Source organism: Oncorhynchus mykiss, chromosome 17 (genome assembly GCF_013265735.2).
Source record: "Oncorhynchus mykiss isolate Arlee chromosome 17, USDA_OmykA_1.1, whole genome shotgun sequence".
NCBI lineage: Eukaryota > Metazoa > Chordata > Actinopteri > Salmoniformes > Salmonidae > Oncorhynchus > Oncorhynchus mykiss.
Window position 1 is genome coordinate 10353825 of NC_048581.1, and position 24182 is coordinate 10378006.

The following is a 24182-nucleotide window of genomic DNA, read 5'->3' on the forward strand; positions in this document are numbered from 1 at the left end:
GAGCTCTCATGCAACAGTGTCTAGATGGAATTTGCATTTGTGGTCCTGGCAACTGTACCTTTTTGGATCACAACTATTTTAGTCTTACTGAGATTTACTCTTAGGGCCCAGGTCTGACAGAATCTCTGCAGAACATCTAGGTGCTGCTGTAGGCCCTGCTTGGTTGGGGACAGAAGCACCAGATCATCAGCAAACAGTAGACATTTGACTTCAGATTCTAGTAGGGTGAGGCCGGGTGCTGCAGACTGTTCTAGTGCCCTCGCCAATTAGTTGATGTTTATGTTGAAGAGGGCGGGGTTCAAACTGCATCCGTGTCTCATCCAACAATCCTCATCCTCCTTTCACAGCCCAATGGCGCCTCCTAGTCATCTTCCCTGTATCTTCCCTGTAACGGTTCACACCGTATTTTCCTGCTAAACCACTTGGGGGCGCTAGACACCAAAATAAATATCATACATCCTATCTAGTGCCTCGGGTCTATTCACCAAACACGGGATTACCTGGATTCGTCAAATAAGAAACTGATGTTTTTGTTGCAATATGTTTTCTTTTGGAAAACGTTTTGTTACGGTTTGCACAGTTGATCAAGTGCTCCCGAATAGCGCAGGCACTGCATCTCAGTGCTTGAGGCTTCACTACAGACCCCCTGGTTCGAATCCAGGCTGTATCACAACTAGCCGTGATTGGAAGTCCCAAAGCGCGCGGCGCACAATTGGCCCAGCGTGGTCCGGTGTTGGCCGTCATTGTAAATACGAATTTGTTCTTAACTGACTTGCCTAGTTAAATAAAGGTTAAATAAAAAAAATTTTTTTTTTTGTTTGTTGAGGAGGCTGAACCGGATATGTAAATGAATTAAAAAACGAAAGTAATTTTGGAGAACGGGATGATCGAACTGTTTCTGTTGAGCGAGAGATACAAGGTAAGACGACCATTGTTATGTGAATTCATAAAGTAGATGTTAATGTTTTTGGGACAAAGCGTTACTGTATAATGCTTTCCTTAAGAATGCTAATTTGATGCGCAGAATTCCTTCCCTGTCTGTCTCCAACGAGAGAGCGCCTCTTTTTTATAGACCTATCAGTGGCTTCTCAAAACTGGTTAGAAAATACAACAAACTACAAACAAACATTTCCTTTTCGAATCTACAGTTGTTTCTAACGCTTTTCACGAGGACAAATGTGTTGTGTGAAAGTGAGGAGCCATGAAATGTGAAAAGCCTAGCAACTCAACTTCCTCAAAACCGAGATGCATTTATTAGTGCTCACGGTAACAAAACGTTTTGCAACGGAAACCATTTGCCACTTTTTTTTGTACACAGTTTTGAGTGAACTGTTAATGCTACGTTGCAAAACGGGCTGGTATGGTGCAAACCCACTAAGGATTTCCTTTTTAATGTTTTAGTTTTTTGTTGTCCTTTCCGGACCGGCTGCCAGTATGATACATACAGTACAGTAGAGCAGAGTACATACAGTTCGTATGGTCATGAAAATCCTAGAAAATGATCAACTCCTGAAAGTTTTGGAAAAGTAATGGAAATGAATACAATCATTTATTTAATGTAATTTATTTAGGCACAGTTGTAAAATATTTTAGCAATCAAATTAAAATCAGCATATCAGCCAGGATCGGAATTGCACTGTGTTTGCGCGCATCAACTGTGTAGTGCGAGACGAGTGGGCCGTTGCAGCGGGTAGGCCTGGCCTATAAAATATGATAGAGGAAAGATTAACTAGGTAGTCAATTCAAAAACAGATATTGTACACTCTAGTTAATCATTGTCAGCATGTATTCTTGTTTTCGTCATGTCCCCAAAAACAAAGTTGTTTAACTTTTTTGAACGATTCATATGATTAATTTCAACGATTATTTTTGACGAAACGATTTACTTCGCCATTGTATTAGTTAGGATTCGGTTCAATCGCATTGAATTTAATAATTTGAATCAAAATTATTTGTGAATCGTGAACATTAATTTTAGGAAAAAAGATTAGATGTAGCCTTTCTTTTGGATTATGTGGATTCAAAACGTATTTCGCTAATCACCCTGCAAAGTAAACACTTCTAAGGCAGCTAAGATAAATATGACTAAACAAGAAAAGGTACATTCCCAGAAAATATGTGGGCTTACTTCAGCTAAATACAAATATTTGTAGCCTACCATAGCCATTTGATCTTTGATATATGTAATTAATTAATTATTTAAAAAGGCATAAAACGTGTTTGGTTATAATGTCAATGTTTTAAGGCTGGTCAACCATCCTCCAGGAGAGCTAATGGTGTGCAGGCTTTTATTCCAGTCCCCTTCTAACAAACCCTCATTTAAAAATGAGCTGCTGAACCAGACGTTGACACATTGGCTCTGATGTGTCAAAAGCCTTCACCCAGTAGCTCTCCAGACTGAGGGTTGACAACATGTGTTTTATTCAGTTGCCGAACAGTACTGTACTTTGTCAGTGGTTAAGTGTCTTGCACAACGACAGGAGATGGTAAGGCTACACGGGATCAGAGAGCAGCCTCCCACTGTCGATACCACATTTATGCTAAAACATTTATACGTACATATAAACACAGCCAATTGTTGGTCATGCGAATTTGGTTTAAAGTCATGAAATTCCATCAGTCAAAATGTGTATGAACCCTGCAGTAAAGAAAAGTAGAGTATAGTTCAGGACAGTAGAGTATAGTTCAGGACAGTAGAGTATAGTTCAGGACAGTAGAGTATAGTTCAGGACAGTAGAGTATAGTATAGTTCAGGACAGAAGAGTATAGTATAGTTCAGGACAGTATAGTATAGTTCAGGACAGTAGAGTATAGTTCAGGACAGTAGAGTATAGTTCAGGACAGTATAGTATAGTTCAGGACAGTAGAGTATAGTTCAGGACAGTAGAGTATAGTTCAGGACAGTAGAGTATAGTTCAGGACAGTAGAGTATAGTTCAGGACAGTATAGTATAGTTCAGGACAGTAGAGTATAGTTCAGGACAGTATAGTATAGTTCAGGACAGTAGAGTATAGTTCAGGACAGTAGAGTATAGTTCAGGACAGTATAGTATAGTTCAGGACAGTAGAGTATAGTTCAGGACAGTAGAGTATAGTTCAGGACAGTAGAGTATAGTTCAGGACAGTGGAGTATAGTTCAGGACAGTAGAGTATAGTTCAGGACAGTAGAGTATAGTTCAGGACAGTAGAGTATAGTTCAGGACAGTATAGTATAGTTCAGGACAGTATAGTATAGTTCAGGACAGTAGAGTATAGTTCAGGACAGTAGAGTATAGTTCAGGACAGTATAGTATAGTTCAGGACAGTAGAGTATAGTTCAGGACAGTAGAGTATAGTTCAGGACAGTAGAGTATAGTTCAGGACAGTGGAGTATAGTTCAGGACAGTAGAGTATAGTTCAGGACAGTAGAGTATAGTTCAGGACAGTAGAGTATAGTTCAGGACAGTAGAGTATAGTTCAGGACAGTAGAGTATAGTTCAGGACAGTAGAGTATAGTTCAGGACAGTAGAGTATAGTTCAGGACAGTAGAGTATAGTTCAGGACAGTAGAGTATAGTTCAGGACAGTAGAGTATAGTTCAGGACACTAGAGTATAGTTCAGGACAGTGGAGTATAGTTCAGGACAGTGGAGTATAGTTCAGGACAGTAGAGTATAGTTCAGGACAGTATAGTATAGTTCAGGACAGTAGAGTATAGTTCAGGACAGTAGAGTATAGTTCAGGACAGTAGAGTACAGTATAGTGTGCTGTGTTGCACTCTACTGTAGTCTACTCAACTCTAATGTACTACACTAAACTCTACTGTACTCGATGGAAGTCACCCTCAATTTCGTCAGCAACGTGACAACGGAGGGCCCTCCAAGTAAGTTTTTAGGGACGAGGGGCTGGTTTGACAAATCACTGCTGGAGGGCTGCAGGAGCTACTGAGCTTACTGATCGCCTACATTTACCAAACCTGGTTTAGGGAATTGCCAGGGACCTCACCATACAATATTATCACCATACTCTGGTGCCAATACGATATATAATGTGATTCTCAGGATTTTATATCTGTTGCGATTGGATACTGGGATTTTATTGCGATTTGATGTTCCAAACATATTGCTCACCATATGTCTGCTGCAGAGGGACAAGAGAGAGACATGAGAAAACAAGTGTTGATCAGTCATGGAAATGTGTGCCATCCTTGAATGAACCATATCAGTCTAAACACATAAATAGAAAATCATAGACAAACTAACATAGACAACCCACCCAACTCACGGCCTGACCATACTAAAACAAAAGACAAAACAAAGGAACTAAGGTCATAACGTGACACTTTGTATCCATCTCTTTCTTTTACACATACAGTGCCTTGCGAAAGTATTCGGCCCCCTTGAACTTTGCGACCTTTTGCCACATTTCAGGCTTCAAATATAAAGATATAAAACTGTATTTTTTTGAAGAATCAACAACAAGTTGAAAATCATGAAGTGGAACGACATTTATTGGATATTTCAAACTTTTTTAACAAATCAAAAACTGAAAAATTGGGCGTGCAAAATTATTCAGCCCCCTTAAGTTAATACTTTGTAGCGCCACCTTTTGCTGCGATTACAGCTGTAAGTCGCTTGGGGTATGTCTCTATCAGTTTTGCACATCGAGAGACTGACATTTTTTCCCCATTCCTCCTTGCAAAACAGCTCGAGCTCAGTGAGGTTGGATGGAGAGCATTTGTGAACAGCAGTTTTCAGTTCTTTCCACAGATTCTCGATTGGATTCAGGTCTGGACTTTGACTTGGCCATTCTAACACCTGGATATGTTTATTTTTGAACCATTCCATTGTAGATTTTGCTTTATGTTTTGGATCATTGTCTTGTTGGAAGACAAATCTCCGTCCCAGTCTCAGGTCTTTTGCAGACTCCATCAGGTTTTCTTCCAGAATGGTCCTGTATTTGGCTCCATCCATCTTCCCATCAATTTTAACCATCTTCCCTGTCCCTGCTGAAGAAAAGCAGGCCCAAACCATGATGCTGCCACCACCATGTTTGACAGTGGGGATGGTGTGTTCAGCTGTGTTGCTTTTACGCCAAACATAACGTTTTGCATTGTTGCCAAAAAAGTTCAATTTTGGTTTCATCTGACCAGAGCACCTTCTTCCACATGTTTGGTGTGTCACCTCAGCTGTAGATCTCTGCAGTTCATCCAGAGTGATCATGGGCCTCTTGGCTGCATCTCTGATCAGTCTTCTCCTTGTATGAGCTGAAAGTTTAGAGGGACGGCCAGGTCTTGGTAAATTTGCAGTGGTCTGATACTCCTTCCATTTCAATATTATCGCTTGCACAGTGCTCCTTGGGATGTTTAAAGCTTGGGAAATCTTTCTGTATCCAAATCCGGCTTTAAACCTCTTCACAACAGTATCTCGGACCTGCCTGGTGTGTTCCTTGTTCTTCATGATGCTCTCTGCGCTTTTAACGGACCTCTGAGACTATCACAGTGCAGGTGCATTTATACGGAGACTTGATTACACACAGGTGGATTGTATTTATCATCATTAGTCATTTAGGTCAACATTGGATCATTCAGAGACTGAACTTCTGGAGAGAGTTTGCTGCACTGAAAGTAAAGGGGCTGAATAATTTTGCACGCCCAATTTCTCAGTTTCTCATTTGTTAAAAAAGTTTGAAATATCCAATAAATGTCGTTCCACTTCATGATTGTGTCCCACTTGTTGTTGATTCTTCACAAAAAAATACAGTTTTATATCTTTATGTTTGAAGCCTGAAATATGGCAAAAGGTCGCAAAGTTCAAGGGGGCCGAATACTTTCGCAAGGCACTGTATATATATTTTTTATTTTACCTTTATTTAACCAGACAAGTCAGTTAAGAACACATTCTTATTTTCAATGACGGCCTGGGAACAGTGGGTTAACTGCCTGTTCAGGGGCAGAACGACAGATTTGTACCTTGTCAGCTCGGGGGTTTGAACTCGCAACTTTCCGGTTACTAGTCCAACGCTCTAACCACTAGGCTACGCTGCCGCCCCGAGCTATATATATATATCTATCTCAGTCTTGAAATGAAATAAAACAAAAATCCATCTGTCGGGCAGAGTGCCTTACTACACAGTGAGGTGGGTGGCCATGGTGCTGTACTGGGCATACATGGCTTCTATGCTTTATCGCAGTAGGCCAGTGTTACACACTAGGTTTTGTAAGGGGGACACTTTGGGTTGAGACAATCAGTGAAGGCCGCACAGATATTTAATTTGTTGTACTCTTTCTTCCAATATTATCAATTATCAATTGAGAGCAAATTCAGAGCAATAGAGCAAATGCAATTGAGTTGATGTACAGCACATCACAAATATCAACATACACACATGAAATAGGCTACATCACATATATACAACCCATATTAAGGGTTACCTCAGTAGTTGGATGAGTGAAAATGTCCTTCTGCTCCTTGACTGAATTCATTCTAAATGTATAGTCTGTTGTTGCTACCCTTGTGAGGAAATCGGCATTGGCTAGTCTGTTTCTCTGTTTTGGTTTCACAATGTATATTGTTGAAAATGTTGCTTCACATGAATAAGTGCTGACAAAAAATGTGACCTTTTGCACACACTGCTTCAGAAGTGGATACTCTGTGTCTGACACAAGGCTCCAGAAATGGGTGACACCTGATCTTAGTTCACCTTGCAATGTGCCATTTGCCTGCAGCTCCACGATCTCACTCTCTATTCCAGCACGGTCAGGACAGAGGGCTCTGATAACTGGGGTCAGAGATGACACTATCTCACTCTGTATTCCAGCACGGTCAGGACAGAGGGCTGTGATGACTGGGGTCAGAGATGACACTATCTCACTCTCTATTCCAGCACGGTCAGGACAGAGGGCTGTGATGACTGGGGTCAGAGATGACACTATCTCGCTCTCTATTCCAGCACGGTCAGGGCAGTGGGCTGTGATGACAGTGTCATCTCTGACCCCAATCTCACTCTCTATTCCAGCACGGTCAGGACAGAGGGCTGTGATGACTGGGGTGAGAGATGACACTATCTCACTCTCTATTCCAGCACGGTCAGGACAGAGGGCTGTGATGACTGGGGTCAGAGATGACACTGGCACATGAAAGGGGTTCTCAATGAAGTGGAAAAACTCCTTCATATCCTTGAAGCTTGACTCAAACTCCAATCTCAATTCTTCCAACACACACAAATTCCTCATAGTTAAAATGCTGCAGTATGTCTGGGTTGGAAAGGTGACTGCTCTGAGTTATGGGAAACGAACAAACTGTCTGTCAGGCATGAACAGTGTGGTGATTTAAATTTGATATGCTGTGACCACACGCAGCTAAAACTCAAGTTGATAAACAACTTCAAATACTAGGCTTTTAGAGAATATATTATAGGAACCCAGAACTATTCCTTCCCTTTATCATAATGAGTCAATCTATTCTTGTTCTGTTACATTATGTGTGATTGTAGCTGATGTGAAATGGCTAGCTAGTTAGCGGTGCACACTAGTAGTGTTCAATCAGTGACGTCACCCGCTTTGAGACCTAGAAGTACTGATTACCCTTGTTCTGCATGAGTCGCAGCTTAGTGGAGGGATAGGTAACAAGTCTAGACGTAGATACATATCACATCATTGTATCTGGCCCATTGGCGTCTGTGAGAGTATGGGCAGCACCATTGAGGCCATATCTATTTTGAAGAGGTCAATTGTCTTCCACTACTTTTCTGAGTTGGTAAACAAACTGAAAGAGTGCACACTGCCACCTGGAGTGTGTTGTTTGAACAGGTATAAAGCCAAGGTTGGCTGATCCCTCCCAGTGACCTGGATGGAATTATGTGATCATTCCTCTTAACCAATAGGAAGTCCCACCCAGTTGACTACTTCAAAATTGTGAAAGTCCTAAATGGCGGTCCCCATGCTAAAACAAGCTTTTGGGCCCAAGAGTCCTCTATCATTCTCTATGGTAACGATTATTTGTGGATGACAGTTGTCGACGTGTTCAGAGGGTCCCTGGTTTGAGACCAGAATAGAGTTCTAGTGTTCTAGATCTGGGTAGAGTTCTAGTGTTCTTAGTGTTCTAGAACGAGGAGAGGATGGAAGCAGTACTTTTGATATTGAGGGACTAACCCAAATTTGTCCAATGAGAAACTCTTGTTTTCATTGCAAAAAGTTTTCTGTTGTGACCAATGATGTCGTCTCAGAAGGGGTTGAAAAACCTGACAGAAATATGACTATGCTTTTCAACATCTGCAGTTGTATTTTGTATGTTTTAATTTAGGTTTTAAAAACAATACAATTCAAATAATTGAGTCCAATAACAATAACACATGTAGTTTTATGTGTTCACTCACAGGTCTCCTAGATCAAGACTCTGTAGAGACAAAGAGATGGGGAGCAACTGCACCAAAAGGACCAGAGAAGAGGAGAGCACTCACTCTGTCTCAAGGCGGGGAGAAGAGGGGAGCACTCACCCTGTCTTACGTCCGATATATAGGTAGAGCTCTCCCTCTGTCAGGTGGAGACGCTCAGGGAAGAGATGTGGGGTCTCAATGTTGTAGTACCATGATGAGGACACAGGGGGAGGTATTACCAGATACTGTATATACAAAAGGGGTGTCAGCCTTTAGCATAAGATATGTAACATGTCTTGAGCTACTCATTGTTTTCTGGCTTTCAAATAGGCACATTCTTCACTTCTCCTCTCCCCTGCAACTCTTCCCCTGGTCCTTAGAGAGAAAGTAGTGATCTATGTTATCAACTCTTCCCCTGGTCCTTAGTGTCCAAGATAATGTAATTTTTTGTTAATGTTAATATACAGTGGGGCAAAAAAGTATTTAGTCAGCCACCAATTGTGCAAGTTCTCCCACTTAAAAATATGAGAGGCCTGTAATTTTCAACATAGGTACACTTCAACTATGACAGACAAAATGAGAAAAAAATTCCAGAAAATCACATTGTAGGATTTTTAATGAATTTATTTGCAAATTATGGTGGAAAATAAGTATTTGGTCACCTACAAACAGGCAAGATTTCTGGCTCTCACAGACCTGTAACTACTTCTTTAAGAGGCTCCTCTGTCCTCCATTCGTTACTAGGGTAGCCTAGTGGTTAGAGCGTTGGACTAGAAACCGGAAGGTTGCAAGTTCAAACCCCCGAGCTGACAAGGTACAAATCTGTCGTTCTGCCCCTGAACAGACCCACTGTTCCTAGGCCGTCATTGAAAATAAGAATTTGTTCTTAACTGACTTGCCTGACTTAAAGGTAAAATAAAAAATAAAAAAATTAATGCCACCTGTTTGAACTTGTTATCAGTATAAAATACACCTATCCACAACCTCAAACAATCACACTCCAAACTCCACTATGGCCAAGACCAAAGAGCTGTCAAAGGACACCAGAAACAAAATTGTAGACCTGCACCAGGCTGGGAAGACTGAATCTGCAATAGGTAAGCAGCTTGGTTTGAAGAAATCAACTGTGGGAGCAATTATTAGGAAATGGAAGACATACAGGACAACTGATAATCTCCCTCAATCTGGGGCTCCACCCCCGTGGGGTCAAAATGATCACAAAAATCCCAGAACCACACGGGGGGGCCTAGTGAATGACCTGCAGAGAGCTGGGACCAAAGTAACAAAGCCTACCATCAGTAACACACTACGCCGCCAGGGACTCAAATCCTGCAGTGCCAGACGTGTCCCCCTGCTTAAGCCAGTACATGTCTGAAGTTTGCTAGAGAGCATTTGGATGATCCAGAAGAAGATTGGGAGAATGTCATATGGTCAGATGAAACCAAAATATAACTTTTTGGTAAAAACTCAACTCGTCGTGTTTGGAGGACAAAGAATGAGTTGCATTCAAAGAACACCATACCTACTGTGAAGCATGGGGGTGGAAACATCATGCTTTGGGGCTGTTTTTCTGCAAAAGGACCAGGACGACTGATCCGTGTAAAGGAAAGAATGAATAGAGCCATGCATCGTGAGATTTTGAGTGAAAACTTCCTTCCATCAGCAAGGGCATTGAAGATGAAATGTGTCTGGGTCTTTCAGCATGACAATTATCCCAAACACACCGCCCGGGCAACGAAGGAGTGGCTTCGTAAGAAGCATTTCAAGGTCCTGGAGTGGCCTAGCCAGTCTCCAGATCTCAACCCCATAGAACATCTTTGGAGGGAGTTGAAAGTCCGTGTTGCCCAGCAACAGCCCCAAATCATCACTGCTCTAGAGGAGATCTGCATGGAGAAATGGGCCAAAATACCAGCAACAGTGTGTGAAAACCTTGTGAAGACTTACATAAAACATTTGACCTTTGTCATTGCCAACAAAGGGTATATAACAAAGTATTGAGAAACTCTTGTTATTGACCAAATACTTATTTTCCACCATAATTTGCTAATAAATTCATTCAAAATCCTACAATGTGATTTTCTGGATTTTTTTTCTCATTTTGTCTGTCATAGTTGAAGTGTACCTATGATGAAAATTACACAATTGGTGGCTGACTAAATACTTTTTTGCCCCACTGTACATGGCAAAATAATGGTTAATAAAACTAAGGGGGGCACTATAAAAAAACATCCCAAATATTTTATTTTCAGTTTTTGTTTTTCACTTTCAAATTTACAATTGTTCATATAGAAAAAAATGAAATGGGATGTTCTGATTCCATGTCAACGTTCAGATTCCATGTCAACGTTCTGATCCCATGTCAACGTTCAGATTCCATGTCAACGTTCTGATTCCATGTCAACGTTCAGATTCCATGTCAACGTTCTGATCCCATGTCAACGTTCAGATTCCATGTCAACGTTCAGATTCCATGTCAACGTTCAGATTCCATGTCAACGTTCAGATTCCATGTCAACGTTCAGATTCCATGTCAACGTTCTGATCCCATGTCAACGTTCAGATTCCATGTCAACGTTCTGATTCCATGTCAACGTTCAGATTCCATGTCAACGTTCAGATTCCATGTCAACGTTCTGATCCCATGTCAACGTTCAGATTCCATGTCAACGTTCAGATTCCATGTCAACGTTCAGATTCCATGTCAACGTTCAGATTCCATGTCAACGTTCAGATTCCATGTCAACGTTCAGATTCCATGTCAACGTTCAGATTCCATGTCAACGTTCAGATTCCATGTCAACGTTCAGATTCCATGTCAACGTTCAGATTCCATGTCAACGTTCAGATTCCATGTCAACGTTCTGATCCCATGTCAACGTTCAGATTCCATGTCAACGTTCTGATCCCATGTCAACGTTCAGATTCCATGTCAACGTTCAGATTCCATGTCAACGTTCAGATTCCATGTCAACGTTCTGATCCCATGTCAACGTTCAGATTCCATGTCAACGTTCTGATCCCATGTCAACGTTCAGATTCCATGTCAACGTTCTGATCCCATGTCAACGTTCTGATTCCATGTCAACGTTCTGTTCCCATGTCAACGTTCAGATTCCATGTCAACGTTCAGATTCCATGTCAACGTTCAGATTCCATGTCAACGTTCAGATTCCATGTCAACGTTCTGATCCCATGTCAACGTTCAGATTCCATGTCAACGTTCTGATCCCATGTCAACGTTCAGATCCCATGTCAACGTTCAGATTCCATGTCAACGTTCAGATTCCATGTCAACGTTCTGATCCCATGTCAACGTTCAGATTCCATGTCAACGTTCAGATTCCATGTCAACGTTCTGATTCCATGTCAACGTTCAGATTCCATGTCAACGTTCTGATTCCATGTCAACGTTCTGATCCCATGTCAACGTTCAGATTCCATGTCAACGTTCAGATTCCATGTCAACGTTCAGATTCCATGTCAACGTTCAGATTCCATGTCAACGTTCTGATCCCATGTCAACGTTCTGATTCCATGTCAACGTTCAGATTCCATGTCAACGTTCAGATTCCATGTCAACGTTCAGATTCCATGTCAACGTTCTGATCCCATGTCAACGTTCAGATTCCATGTCAACGTTCAGATTCCATGTCAACGTTCAGATTCCATGTCAACGTTCAGATTCCATGTCAACGTTCAGATTCCATGTCAACGTTCAGATTCCATGTCAACGTTCAGATTCCATGTCAACGTTCAGATTCCATGTCAACGTTCTGATCCCATGTCAACGTTCTGATTCCATGTCAACGTTCTGATCCCATGTCAACGTTCTGATTCCATGTCAACGTTCAGACTCCATGTCAACGTTCAGATTCCATGTCAACGTTCAGATTCCATGTCAACGTTCTGATCCCATGTCAACGTTCAGATTCCATGTCAACGTTCAGATTCCATGTCAACGTTCAGATTCCATGTCAACGTTCAGATTCCATGTCAACGTTCAGATTCCATGTCAACGTTCAGATTCCATGTCAACGTTCAGATTCCATGTCAACGTTCTGATCCCATGTCAACGTTCAGATTCCATGTCAACGTTCTGATTCCATGTCAACGTTCTGATTCCATGTCAACGTTCTGATTCCATGTCAACGTTCTGATTCCATGTCAACGTTCTGATTCCATGTCAACGTTCAGATTCCATGTCAATGCTTAAATCACACCAGAAGACAAGTCTGGAAGAAAACTAAAACATAAATATATTTCGTTTGTGTAATTCCCCTTTAGTTGAGCATAGTATAGTGAGGAATGTGGTGTCTAATGTGCCGGTCTCACGATGGTTCTGTACTGCTGCTGATCACTTCACGGTCAAGTTTGCAAACAACAAATGATATATTTACTCATGATAGACTTCTGCCAGGTAAGCCTACTTCGCAGTTAACATTTAATTGAGAAGAGTTTTGATAAAGTTCACATCAACTGGCTACACAGGGAGTGATAGACAGACGTGCGCACCACACAGACACAGGAGCAATATTGCTGGAAATTAATTGGCAGATATTGTGTTTGGGGAGGGGTCAAGTGCAAGTACTGGTTCAGGTGAGGTGGAGGATTATTATATAAAACAAATCAATATATTGGGTTTATTGATTTACTATGTGTTCACTCACAGTGCTCACACCTCATGGATTTAGTATATACACCGGGTTGATACTGCATCGGTTGAGGAGGAGGACTTTTTAAGATACTTTTTGAAGAGGGGGACAGTAAAATATCTGAATTGTATATAGGTGTTTTTCTATGGTAAATATATTATATAATACAATCAATGTATTGGGTTTATTGATTTACTTTGTGTTCACTCACAGCTCTGAGAGCTATTACAGCGCTTATGGATCTGCACAATTTGAAGACGACCTGATGGGGAGAGAACCAATATTCGGGTGAGGACGATTATTTAAGATACTTTTTGAAGAGGGGGACAGTAAAACATCTGAATTGTATTTAGTCATTTTTCTATGGTTAACATATTATATAATACAAATCAATGAATTGGGTTTATTGATTTACTTTGCGTGTTCAATCACAGGGATGATTTTTTTAATTAAAAAAATCAATATATTGCACCTTTATTTAACCAGGTAAGCTAGTTGAGAACAAGTTCTCATTTACAACTGCGACCTGGCCAAGATAAAGCAAAGCAGTCCCACCCGAAACAACAACACAGAGCGTACAGTCAATAACACAATAGAAATAAAGTCTATATAAAGTGTGCAAATGTCGTGAGGAGGTAAAGCAATAAATAGGCCATAGTAATTACAATTTAGCAGATTAACACTGGAGTGTTGGATGAGCAGATGATGGTGTGTAAGTAGTGATTCTGGTGTGCAAAAGAGCATAATAGTAAATAAAAACAATATGGGGATGAGGTAGGTAGATTGGGTGGGCTATTTACAGATGGACTATGTACAGCTGCAGTGATCGGTTAGCTGCTCAGATAGCTGATGTTTACAGTTAGTGAGGGAAATGTAAGTCTCCAGCTTCAGCGATGTTTTCAATTCGTTCCAGTCACTGGCAGCAGAGAACTGGAAGGAAAGGCGGCCAAAGGGGGTGTTGGCTTTGGGGATGACCAGTGAGATATACCTGCTGGAGCGCGTGCTACGGTTGGGTGTTGTTATCGTGAACAGTGAGCTGAGATAAGGCGGAGCTTTACCTAGCATAGACTTATAGATGACCTGGAGCCAGTGGATCTGGCGACGAATATATAGCGAGGGCCAGCCGACTAGAGCATACAGGTTGCAGTGGTGGGTGGTATAAGGCGCTTTTGTAACAAAACGGATGGCACTGTGATAAACTGCATCCAATTTGCTGAGTAGAGTATTGGAAGCTATTTTGTAGATGACATCGCCGAAGTCGAGGATTGGTAGGATAGTCAGTTTTATTAGGGTAAGTTTGGCGGCGTGAGTGAAGGAGGCTTTGTTGCGAAATAGAAAGCCCATTCTAGATTTGATTTTGGATTGGAGATGTTTGATATGTGTTTGGAAGGAGAGTTTACAGTCTAGCCAGACACCTAGGTATTTGTAGTTGTCCACATATTCTAGGTCAGAACCGTCCAGAGTAGTGATGCTAGTCGGGCGTGCGGGTGCAGGCAGCGAACGGTTGAAAAGCATGCATTTGGTTTTACTAGCATTTAAGAGCAGTTGGAGGCCACGGAAGGAGTGTTGTATGGCATTGAAGGTCATTTTGTCATCTGCATTATCGGTGGATCAGGGAATCACCCGCAGCAAGGTCGACACCGTTGATATATACAGAGAAAAGAGTCAGCCCAAGAATTGAACCCTGTGGTACCCCCATAGAGACTGCCAGAGGTCAGGACAGGAGACCCTCCGATTTGACACACTGAACTCTGTCTGCAAAGTAGTTGGTGAACCAGGCAAGGCAGTCATTTGAGAAAGTCTTAGTGAATGCAACTGGATGAGGTGAGGAGGAGGATTATTTAAGATACTGTTTGAAGAGGTAGGGTTTCAGATGTTTTGGAAGATGGGCAGGCACTCTGCTGTCCTAGCTTCAGGGGGACAAGCGGGGAGCCCAGCCAACAGAGAGTTGCAGATTGGAGAGGACAAGTGCCTGAATTAGGACCTGCGCCACTTCCTGTGTGAGGAAAGGTCATACTCTATGGATGTTGTAGAGCATGAACCTGCAGGAGCAAGTCATTGCTTTGAAGTTTGCAGAGAACGACAGGGTGTTGTCCAGGGTCACGACAAAATTCTTTACACACTGGGGGGGGGGGGGGCACGGCGGAGTTGTCAACCGTGATGGAGAGCTCTTGGAGCCGGCAGGCAACTCTGTCTTATCGACGTTGAGCTTGAGGTGGTTGGCCGACATCCAAGCTGAGATATCTGCCAGGCACACAGAGATGTGTGTCGCCACCTGGGTGTCAGAAGGGGGAAGGAGAAAAGTCGTTGAGTGACATCCACATAGCAATGATAGGAGAGACCATGAGAGGATATGACAGAGCCAAGTGACTTGGTGTAAAGAGAAAAGAGGAAAAGAAAAGAGGAAATAGCTTAGAACCGAGCCCTGGGGGACACCAGTAGTGAGAGTACGTGGTGAGAGCGGCCTGTCAGGTAGGATGCAATCCAAGAGTGTGCAGAGGCTGAGACGCCCAGAGAGAGGGTGAAGAGAAGGATCTGATGGTTCAAGGTGTCGAAGGCAGCGGATAGATCTAGGGAGGATGAGAACTTTGGCAGTGCTGAGAGCCTCCATGACACAGAGAAGAGCAATCTCGGTTGAGACACATTGTATATCATGGGTCTCCAAGAGGTCGATCGCAAGCTACCAGCAAAAAACTATAGACCTTTGTCCTTTCTTTTCTTCTAACCCTAGCCAGTCAGGCTTCAAGACGGGTCAATCTCGGTTGAGGGTTAGAAGATCGTTCTGAGAGTGATAACATGAAAGTTTTTTGGAAAGAAAAAACGGGACACAGGTTTATTTTATTACTGGTAGCTTTCGATCGACCTCTTGGAGACCCATGATATACAATGTGTCCATGTTTGTTGTTGTTCCAGATCCGCCCACCGTTTTGAGGATGTTGAGACAGAGAAGATATGTGAGGAAACCGGTAAGTAAAGCTGTGACTGAGGTGAAACACCAGAAATGGTCTCATTATGTAGTAATGTATCTGAGGTGAAATACCAGAAATGGTCTCATTATGAAGTAATGTATCTGAGGTGAAACACCAGAAATGGTCTCCTTATGTAGTAATGTATCTGAGGTGAAACACCAGAAATGGTCTCCTTGTGAAGTAATGTATCTGAGGTGAAACACCAGAAATGGTCTCATTATGAAGTAATGTATCTGAGGTGAAACACCAGAAATGGTCTCCTTATGTAGTAATGTATCTGAGGTGAAACACCAGAAATGGTCTCCTTGTGAAGTAATGTATCTGAGGTGAAACACCAGAAATGGTCTCATTATGAAGTAATGTATCTGAGGTGAAACACCAGAAATGGTCTCATTATGAAGTAATGTATCTGAGGTGAAACACCAGAAATGGTCTCATTATGAAGTAATGGTTTTCCTACTGAATATAGCTTTAGCTTTCTATTATTTACATCTATTATTATTTATAATTTTTTATATTTATTTTCTATTTTAAACTGGTCTTGTATTGTAGTGGTCTGGGTGTAGCTGGTGCAGAGGAGTCAGGCGCAGGACAGCAGAGATGAGTAACACAAGTAACTTTACTCAAATATTCCAATAACATGTCGTAATACCGAGCCCACAATAACGGACCGAACATACATAAAACAATCACGCACAAAAACCATGGGGAAAACAGAGGGTTAAATAATGAACAGGCAATTGGGGAATTGAAACCAGGTGTGTAAAACAAAGACAAAACAAATGGAAAATGAAAAGTGGATCGGCGATGGCTAGAAGGCCGGTGACGTCGACCGCCGAACGCCGTCCGAACAAGGAGAGGAGCCGACTTCGGCGGAAGTCGTGACATTTTATTTTTGACCTTTATTTAACCAGGTAGGCAAGTTGAGAACAAGTTCTCATTTACAATTGCGACCTGGCCAAGATAAAGCAAAGCAGTTCGACAGATACAACAACACAGAGTTACACATGGAGTAAAACAAACATACAGTCAATAATAAAGTATAAACAAGTCTATATACAATGTGAGCAAATGAGGTGAGAAGGGAGGTAAAGGCAAAAAAGGCCTTGGTGGCAAGGTAAATACAATATAGCAAGTAAAACACTGGAATGGTAGTTTTGCAATGGAAGAAAGTGCAAAGTAGAAATAAAAATAATGGGGTGCAAACGAGCAAAATAAATAAATTAAATACAGTTGGGAAAGAGGTAGTTGATAGGGCTAAATTATAGGTGGGCTATGTACAGGTGCAGTAATCTGTGAGCTGCTCTGACAGTTGGTGCTTAAAGCTAGTGAGGGAGATAAGTGTTTCCAGTTTCAGAGATTTTTGTAGTTCGTTCCAGTCATTGGCAGCAGAGAACTGGAAAGAGAGGCGGCCAAAGAAAGAATTGGTTTTGGGGGTGACTAGAGAGATATACCTGCTGGAGCGTGTGCTACAGGTGGGAGATGCTATGGTGACCAGCGAGCTGAGATAAGGTGGGACTTTACCTAGCAGGGTCTTGTAGATGACATGGAGCCAGTGGGTTTGGCGACGAGTATGAAGCGAGGGCCAGCCAACGAGAGCGTACAGGTCGCAATGGTGGGTAGTATATGGGGCTTTGGTGACAAAACGGATTGCACTGTGATAGACTGCATCCAATTTGTTGAGTAGGGTATTGGAGGCTATTTTGTAAATGACATCGCCAAAGTCGAAGATTGGTAGGATGGTCAGTTTTACAAGGGTATGTTTGGCAGCATGAGTGAAGGATGCTTTGTTGCGAAATAGGAAGCCAATTCTAGATTTAACTTTGGATTGGAGATGTTTGATATGGGTCTGGAAGGAGAGTTTACAGTCTAACCAGACACCTAAGTATTTGTAGTTGTCCACGTATTCTAAGTCAGAGCCGTCCAGAGTAGTGATGTTGGACAGGCGGGTAGGTGCAGGTAGCGATCGGTTGAAGAGCATGCATTTAGTTTTACTTGTATTTAAGAGCAATTGGAGGCCACGGAAGGAGAGTTGTATGGCATTGAAGCTTGCCTGGAGGGTTGTTAACACAGTGTCCAAAGAAGGGCCGGAAGTATACAGAATGGTGTCGTCTGCGTAGAGGTGGATCAGAGACTCACCAGCAGCAAGAGCGACCTCATTGATGTATACAGAGAAGAGAGTCGGTCCAAGAATTGAACCCTGTGGCACCCCCATAGAGACTGCCAGAGGTCCGGACAACAGACCCTCCGATTTGACACACTGAACTCTATCAGAGAAGTAGTTGGTGAACCAGGCGAGGCAATCATTTGAGAAACCAAGGCTGTTGAGTCTGCCGATGAGGATGTGGTGATTGACAGAGTCGAAAGCCTTGGCCAGATCAATGAATACGGCTGCACAGTAATGTTTCTTATCGATGGCGGTTAAGATATCGTTTAGGACCTTGAGCGTGGCTGAGGTGCACCCATGACCAGCTCTGAAACCAGATTGCATAGCAGAGAAGGTATGGTGAGATTCAAAATGGTCGGTAATCTGTTTGTTGACTTGGCTTTCGAAGACCTTAGAAAGGCATGGTAGGATAGATATAGGTCTGTAGCAGTTTGGGTCAAGAGTGTCCCCCCCTTTGAAGAGGGGGATGACCGCAGCTGCTTTCCAATCTTTGGGAATCTCAGATGACACGAAAGAGAGGTTGAACAGGCTAGTAATAGGGGTGGCAACAATTTCGGCAGATAATTTTAGAAAGAAAGGGTCCAGATTGTCTAGCCCGGCTGATTTGTAGGGGTCCAGATTTTGCAGCTGTTTCAGAACATCAGCTGAATGGATTTGGGAGAAGGAGAAATGGGGAAGGCTTGGGCGAGTTGCTGTTGGGGGTGCAGTGCTGTTGACAGGTGTAGGAGTAGCCAGGTGGAAAGCATGGCCAGCAGTAGAAAAATGCTTATTGAAATTTTCAATTATGGTGGATTTATCAGTGGTGACAGTGTTTCCTATCTTCAGTGCAGTGGGCAGCTGGGAAGAGGTGTTCTTATTCTCCATGGACTTTACAGTGTCCCAGAACTTTTTTGAGTTAGTGTTGCAAGAAGCAAATTTCTGCTTGAAAAAGCTAGCCTTGGCTTTTCTAACTGCCTGTGTATAATGGTTTCTAGCTTCCCTGAACAGCTGCATATCACGGGGGCTGTTCGATGCTAATGCAGAACGCCATAGGATGTTTTTGTGTTGGTTAAGGGCAGTCAGGTCTGGGGAGAACCAAGGGCTATATCTGTTCCTGGTTCTAAATTTCTTGAATGGGGCATGTTTATTTAAGATGGTTAGGAAGGCATTTAAAAAAAATATCCAGGCATCCTCTACTGACGGGATGAGGTCAATATCCTTCCAGGATACCCCGGCCAGGTCGATTAGAAAGGCCTGCTCGCTGAAGTGTTTCAGGGAGCGTTTTACAGTGATGAGAGGAGGTCGTTTGACCGCTGACCCATTACGGATGCAGGCAATGAGGCAGTGATCGCTGAGATCTTGGTTGAAGACAGCAGAGGTGTATTTAGAGGGGAAGTTGGTTAGGATGATATCTATGAGGGTGCCCGTGTTTAAGGCTTTGGGGAGGTACCTGGTAGGTTCATTGATAATTTGTGTGAGATTGAGGGTATCAAGTTTAGATTGTAGGATGGCTGGGGTGTTAAGCATGTTCCAGTTTAGGTCGCCTAGCAGCACGAGCTCTGAAGATAGATGGGGGGCAATCAGTTCACATATGGTGTCCAGAGCACAGCTGGGGGCAGAGGGTGGTCTATAGCAGGCGGCAACGGTGAGAGACTTGTTTTTAGAGAGGTGGATTTTTAAAAGTAGAAGTTCAAATTGTTTGGGTACAGACCTGGATAGTAGGACAGAACTCTGCAGGCTATCTTTGCAGTAGATTGCAACACCGCCCCCTTTGGCAGTTCTATCTTGTCTGAAAATGTTGTAGTTTGGAATTAAAATGTCTGAATTTTTGGTGGTCTTCCTAAGCCAGGATTCAGACACAGCTAGAACATCCGGGTTGGCAGAGTGTGCTAAAGCAGTGAATAGAACAAACTTAGGGAGGAGGCTTCTAATGTTAACATGCATGAAACCAAGGCTATTACGGTTACAGAAGTCGTCAAAAGAGAGCGCCTGGGGAATAGGAGTGGAGCTAGGCACTGCAGGGCCTGGATTCACCTCTACATCGCCAGAGGAACATAGGAGGAGTAGAATAAGGGTGCGGCTAAAAGCAATAAGAATTGGTCGTCTAGAACGTCTGGAACAGAGAGTAAAAGGAGGTTTCTGGGGGCGATAAAATAGCATCAAGGTATAATGTACAGACAAAGGTAAGGTAGGATGTGAATACAGTGGAGGTAAACCTAGGTATTGAGTGATGAAGAGAGAGATATTGTCTCTAGAAACATCATTGAAACCAGGAGATGTCATTGCATGTGTGGGTGGTGGAACTAATAGGTTGGATAAGGTATAGTGAGCAGGACTAGAGGCTCTACAGTGAAATAAGCCAATAAACACTAACCAGAACAGCAATGGACAAGACATATTGACATTAAGGAGAGGCATGCTTAGTCGAGTGATCAAAAGGGTCCAGTGAGTGGAGAGGTTGGTTGAGGGTCACGGCGATTTAGACAGCTAGCCAGGCCAACCGGTAGCAAGCTAGCATAGGATGGAGGTATGTTGTTAGCCACCTCTTGCGTTCGGTCAGTAGATTAGTGGGGTTCCGTGTGGTAGAGGGGATTAATCCAAATCACACAACAACAACAAAAATAAGAACAATAGATATAGTTATAGAGGCCCGAGAAGAAAACATAATAATAATAAAAATAAATAAATTGTCCGATTGTCTATTCAGATAGCAGCCGGTAAGACAGCTAACGGTTAGCGGGCCGCAGATGGGCGTTCAGGTAACGTCGCGACAGAGGAGCCAGCCGGATCTCATTCAGGTAGATAACGTCGGCAGTCCAGTTGTGAAGGCCCGGTGGGGCTCCGCGAAGGCAGTGAAACGGGTCCGGATAGGTGACTGCAGCCCAGGAGTGAATGATGGAACTCAGGAATGATTGACGGAGCTGGCTAGCACCGGAACAATCGATGTTTGCTCCGGAATCGACGAAAGCCGACTGTCACACGGATAGCAGCTAGCTAGCTGTGAGATCCGGGTATGAATGTCCAGAGAGCAGTTGAAATCCAGGGACATGGAGAGAAAAATTGGTCCGGTATGTTCCGTTCCGAGCCGCGCTGCGCCGTACAAAACTGGCGATAGATTTTCGATAGATTTTCGAGCTAAAGGATAGCTGATGACCACAAACCGTGGTTAGCTGAATACTAACGATTTGCCAGTAAAGAAGCTAACTAGCTTCTGATTAGCTTCTGGATTAGCTCCTGGCTAGCTTCTGGCTAGTTTCTGGCTAGCTTCTTGGAGTTTCTGGCTAGCTTCTTGGAGGATTACAGATCTGAGGTAAATAATACTTTTTTATAAATATAAATTGGTGAGGCTGGTTGCAGGAGAGTGTTTAGAAGATGAGTTGATGGAAAATAAAAATAAAATGTATGTGAAAAAAGTTGTAAATATATATATATACAGGACACGACAAGACGAGGACAAAAGACGTCTGAACTGCTATGCGATCTTGGAGTATACAGTATTACATATACTGTATTGCAAAGAAATATAGGATATACTTATGATTTACTGGTCTGTTTCTTACCTAGATTTACATGTAACAAAGTGTGAATGAAAAAAAAACAATAGCTATGTTTACATTTTTACTGGTCAAACCACAACTGAGCCAAATCCAACATTTTTGTTGTACTCAATCTCTGACACTAGCACCTCTTATTTCAGTCTCGGAAAATATATTTTTCCAAAGCTTTTTGGCGGGGGTTGTGCCTGTATGCTATTTCATGGTACGGCGCTGTATATTCTCCATGGGCATTAAAGGGATGATTTTGACCATATATGGTTAATTAGGGGTGTTTCTAAATGCAAATAGCCAAGATCATGCACGAGCACTGAGGTTGAGAACAATTGGTATTTATCAATGGTTATCTCCTACCAGTGTGCCTATGACACTTGTAGGATTGTTTGATAAATCACACTTTTTTGTATGCATACGGATATTCTAAATTCTGTTCTTAAGTAGTATTTACATTTTTGTTTAAATGTGTTCTTTCCAGTGGATGACATCACACAGATAGTTAAAGGGAAACTGAAAGCCAGTCTGAAGAAGAAGTTTAGATGTGTATTTGAAGGCACTGCTGAGGAACAAAATGGACTTGATAGCATTTACACACAGCTCTACATCACACAAGAAGAGGTTAATAAAGAACATGAGGTTCGACGGATTGAATATCCATCCAAGAGAAACATATCAGACACTCCAATAAACTGCAATGACATCTTCAAACCCTTACCTGGAGAAGAGAAGAGACCTATCAGAACTGTAATGACAAAGGGAATCACTGGCATCGGAAAAACGATCTCTGTACATAAGTTCATCCTCGACTGGGTAGAAGGAAACGCCAATCAGGATGTTGATTTCATCTTTGTGCTTCCTTTCCGAGAACTGAATTTGATTAAAGATGAGCAGTACAGTCTTCATGGACTTCTGAATGACTTCCACCCTGAACTAACAGAGATAGTAGAAGCAAAGATTTATGCTACCTGCAAAGTTCTGTTCATCTTTGATGGTCTGGATGAAAGCCAACTGCCATTAGGTTTTGAAAAACACAAGAGGGTGACTGATGCTACACAGACATCATCGGTGGATGTGCTGCTGACAAACCTCATTGAGGGGAATCTACTCCCTGAAGCTCTCCTCTGGATAACCTCCCGACCAGCAGCAGCCAATCAGGTCCCCTGTAAGTACATTGACAAGGTGACAGAAGTACGAGGGTTCAACGACAAACAGAAAGAAGAATACTTTAAGAAGAATGTTGAGGATGAGAACCGGGCCAGGAGAATCATCTCCCACATTAATACATCAAGGAGCCTCCACATCATGTGCCACATACCAGTCTTCTGTTGGATTACTGCCAGGGTTCTTGAGCAAATGTTGAGTGAAGATGAGAGTGGAGAGATCACAACTCTGACTGAGATGTACAATCACTTCCTGCTCATTCAGACAAACCTGAAAAGCAATAAGTATGATGGGGAAAGGGAGACGGATCTGGACATCATCATAGAAAGAAACAAAGAAATAATTCTCAAACTGGCACAACTTGCATTTGAACAGCTGGTGAAGGGCAATCTCATATTCTCTAAGAAAGACCTGGAGGAGTGTGGCATTGATGTCAGTGAAGCCTCAGTGTACTCTGGGTTTTGCACAGAAATCCTGAAAGAAGAGTATGGGCTGTATCGGAAGAAAGTGTACTGCTTTGTCCACCTGAGCTTCCAGGAGTTCCTTGCTGCTCTGTACGTGTTCCACTGCTGTGCGAGCAAGAACATCAAGGCCCTGGAGTCGTTCGTTGGGGATGTGTCATCAGAGCTGTCCTTGCATGAGCTGCTGAAGATGATGGTAGATAAAGCCTTGGAGAGTGAGAATGGACACCTGGACCTGTTCCTCCGTTTCCTTGTTGGCATCTCAACAGAATCCAACCAGAAACTGTTACAAGACCTACTGCCACAAACAGAGATCAGCTCAGAGACTGTTAAGGAAATTAAGAAATACCTCAGGAAGCCAAATGTAGATCAAGTCTCACCTGATAGGTACATCAATCTACTCATCTGCTTGACTGAGATGAAAGATGATTCAGTACATGAGGACATTGACAAGTTCCTAAAGTCTGGACTACCTGCAGAAATAGAAATGTCCCCCGGTGACTGCTCAGCTCTGGCCTATGCGCTGCTGATATCAAAGGGCGTGCTGGATGAACTTGACCTACAGAGATACAACACATCTAAGGAGGGGCGTTTGAGACTAATCCCAGCAGTGAGGAGTTGCAGAGAGGCAATGTAAGTAATAATGTAAATCTCGCAAATACCATACTTAAAGCCCAAGAGGATTTAACTTTGGACCCTCTAATCAGGGAGTGATTTGGAACTGGGACACCAGGTCGGTGCAATTAATTATCCGGTTGAACAGAAAACCTGCAGGCTCCGGACCTAGTAGAGTAAAAGTTGAATACCCCTGGTTTAGAGCCTACCCCTCTTACCCCTTCAAAGTAGGACGATATATACAGTGGGGAAAAAAAGTATTTAGTCAGCCACCA

At 42.6% G+C, this 24182-nt stretch overlaps 2 protein-coding genes across 2 annotated transcripts in view; one reads left to right on the forward strand and one right to left on the reverse strand.

Moving 5' to 3' along the window:
* LOC110518414 (NACHT, LRR and PYD domains-containing protein 1b allele 3) overlaps positions 1-24182 on the reverse strand; it is a 309469-nt gene that overhangs the window by 255166 nt on the left and 30121 nt on the right. The window lies entirely within an intron of this gene.
* Positions 829-23929, forward strand: LOC110519905 (NLR family CARD domain-containing protein 3). Its single transcript, XM_021596767.2, has 5 exons — positions 829-919; positions 8355-8495; positions 13218-13292; positions 15918-15970; positions 22149-23929. Exons 2-5 carry the CDS (start codon positions 8389-8391, stop codon positions 23927-23929), a joined length of 2016 nt encoding a protein of 671 aa, XP_021452442.1. The 5' UTR covers positions 829-919; positions 8355-8388.

What these genes read in the sequence shown, in the direction of transcription:
- LOC110519905 (XM_021596767.2), top strand. Translation starts at nt 8,389, where the DNA reads ATGGGGAGCAACTGCACCAAAAGGACCAGAGAAGAGGAGAGCACTCAC. An exon ending in GTCTTACGTCCGATATATAG is followed by an intron (nt 8,496 to 13,217) that starts GTAGAGCTCTCC and finishes GTTCACTCACAG; the next exon opens with CTCTGAGAGCTATTACAGCG. An exon ending in GAAGATATGTGAGGAAACCG is followed by an intron (nt 15,971 to 22,148) that starts GTAAGTAAAGCT and finishes TGTTCTTTCCAG; the next exon opens with TGGATGACATCACACAGATA.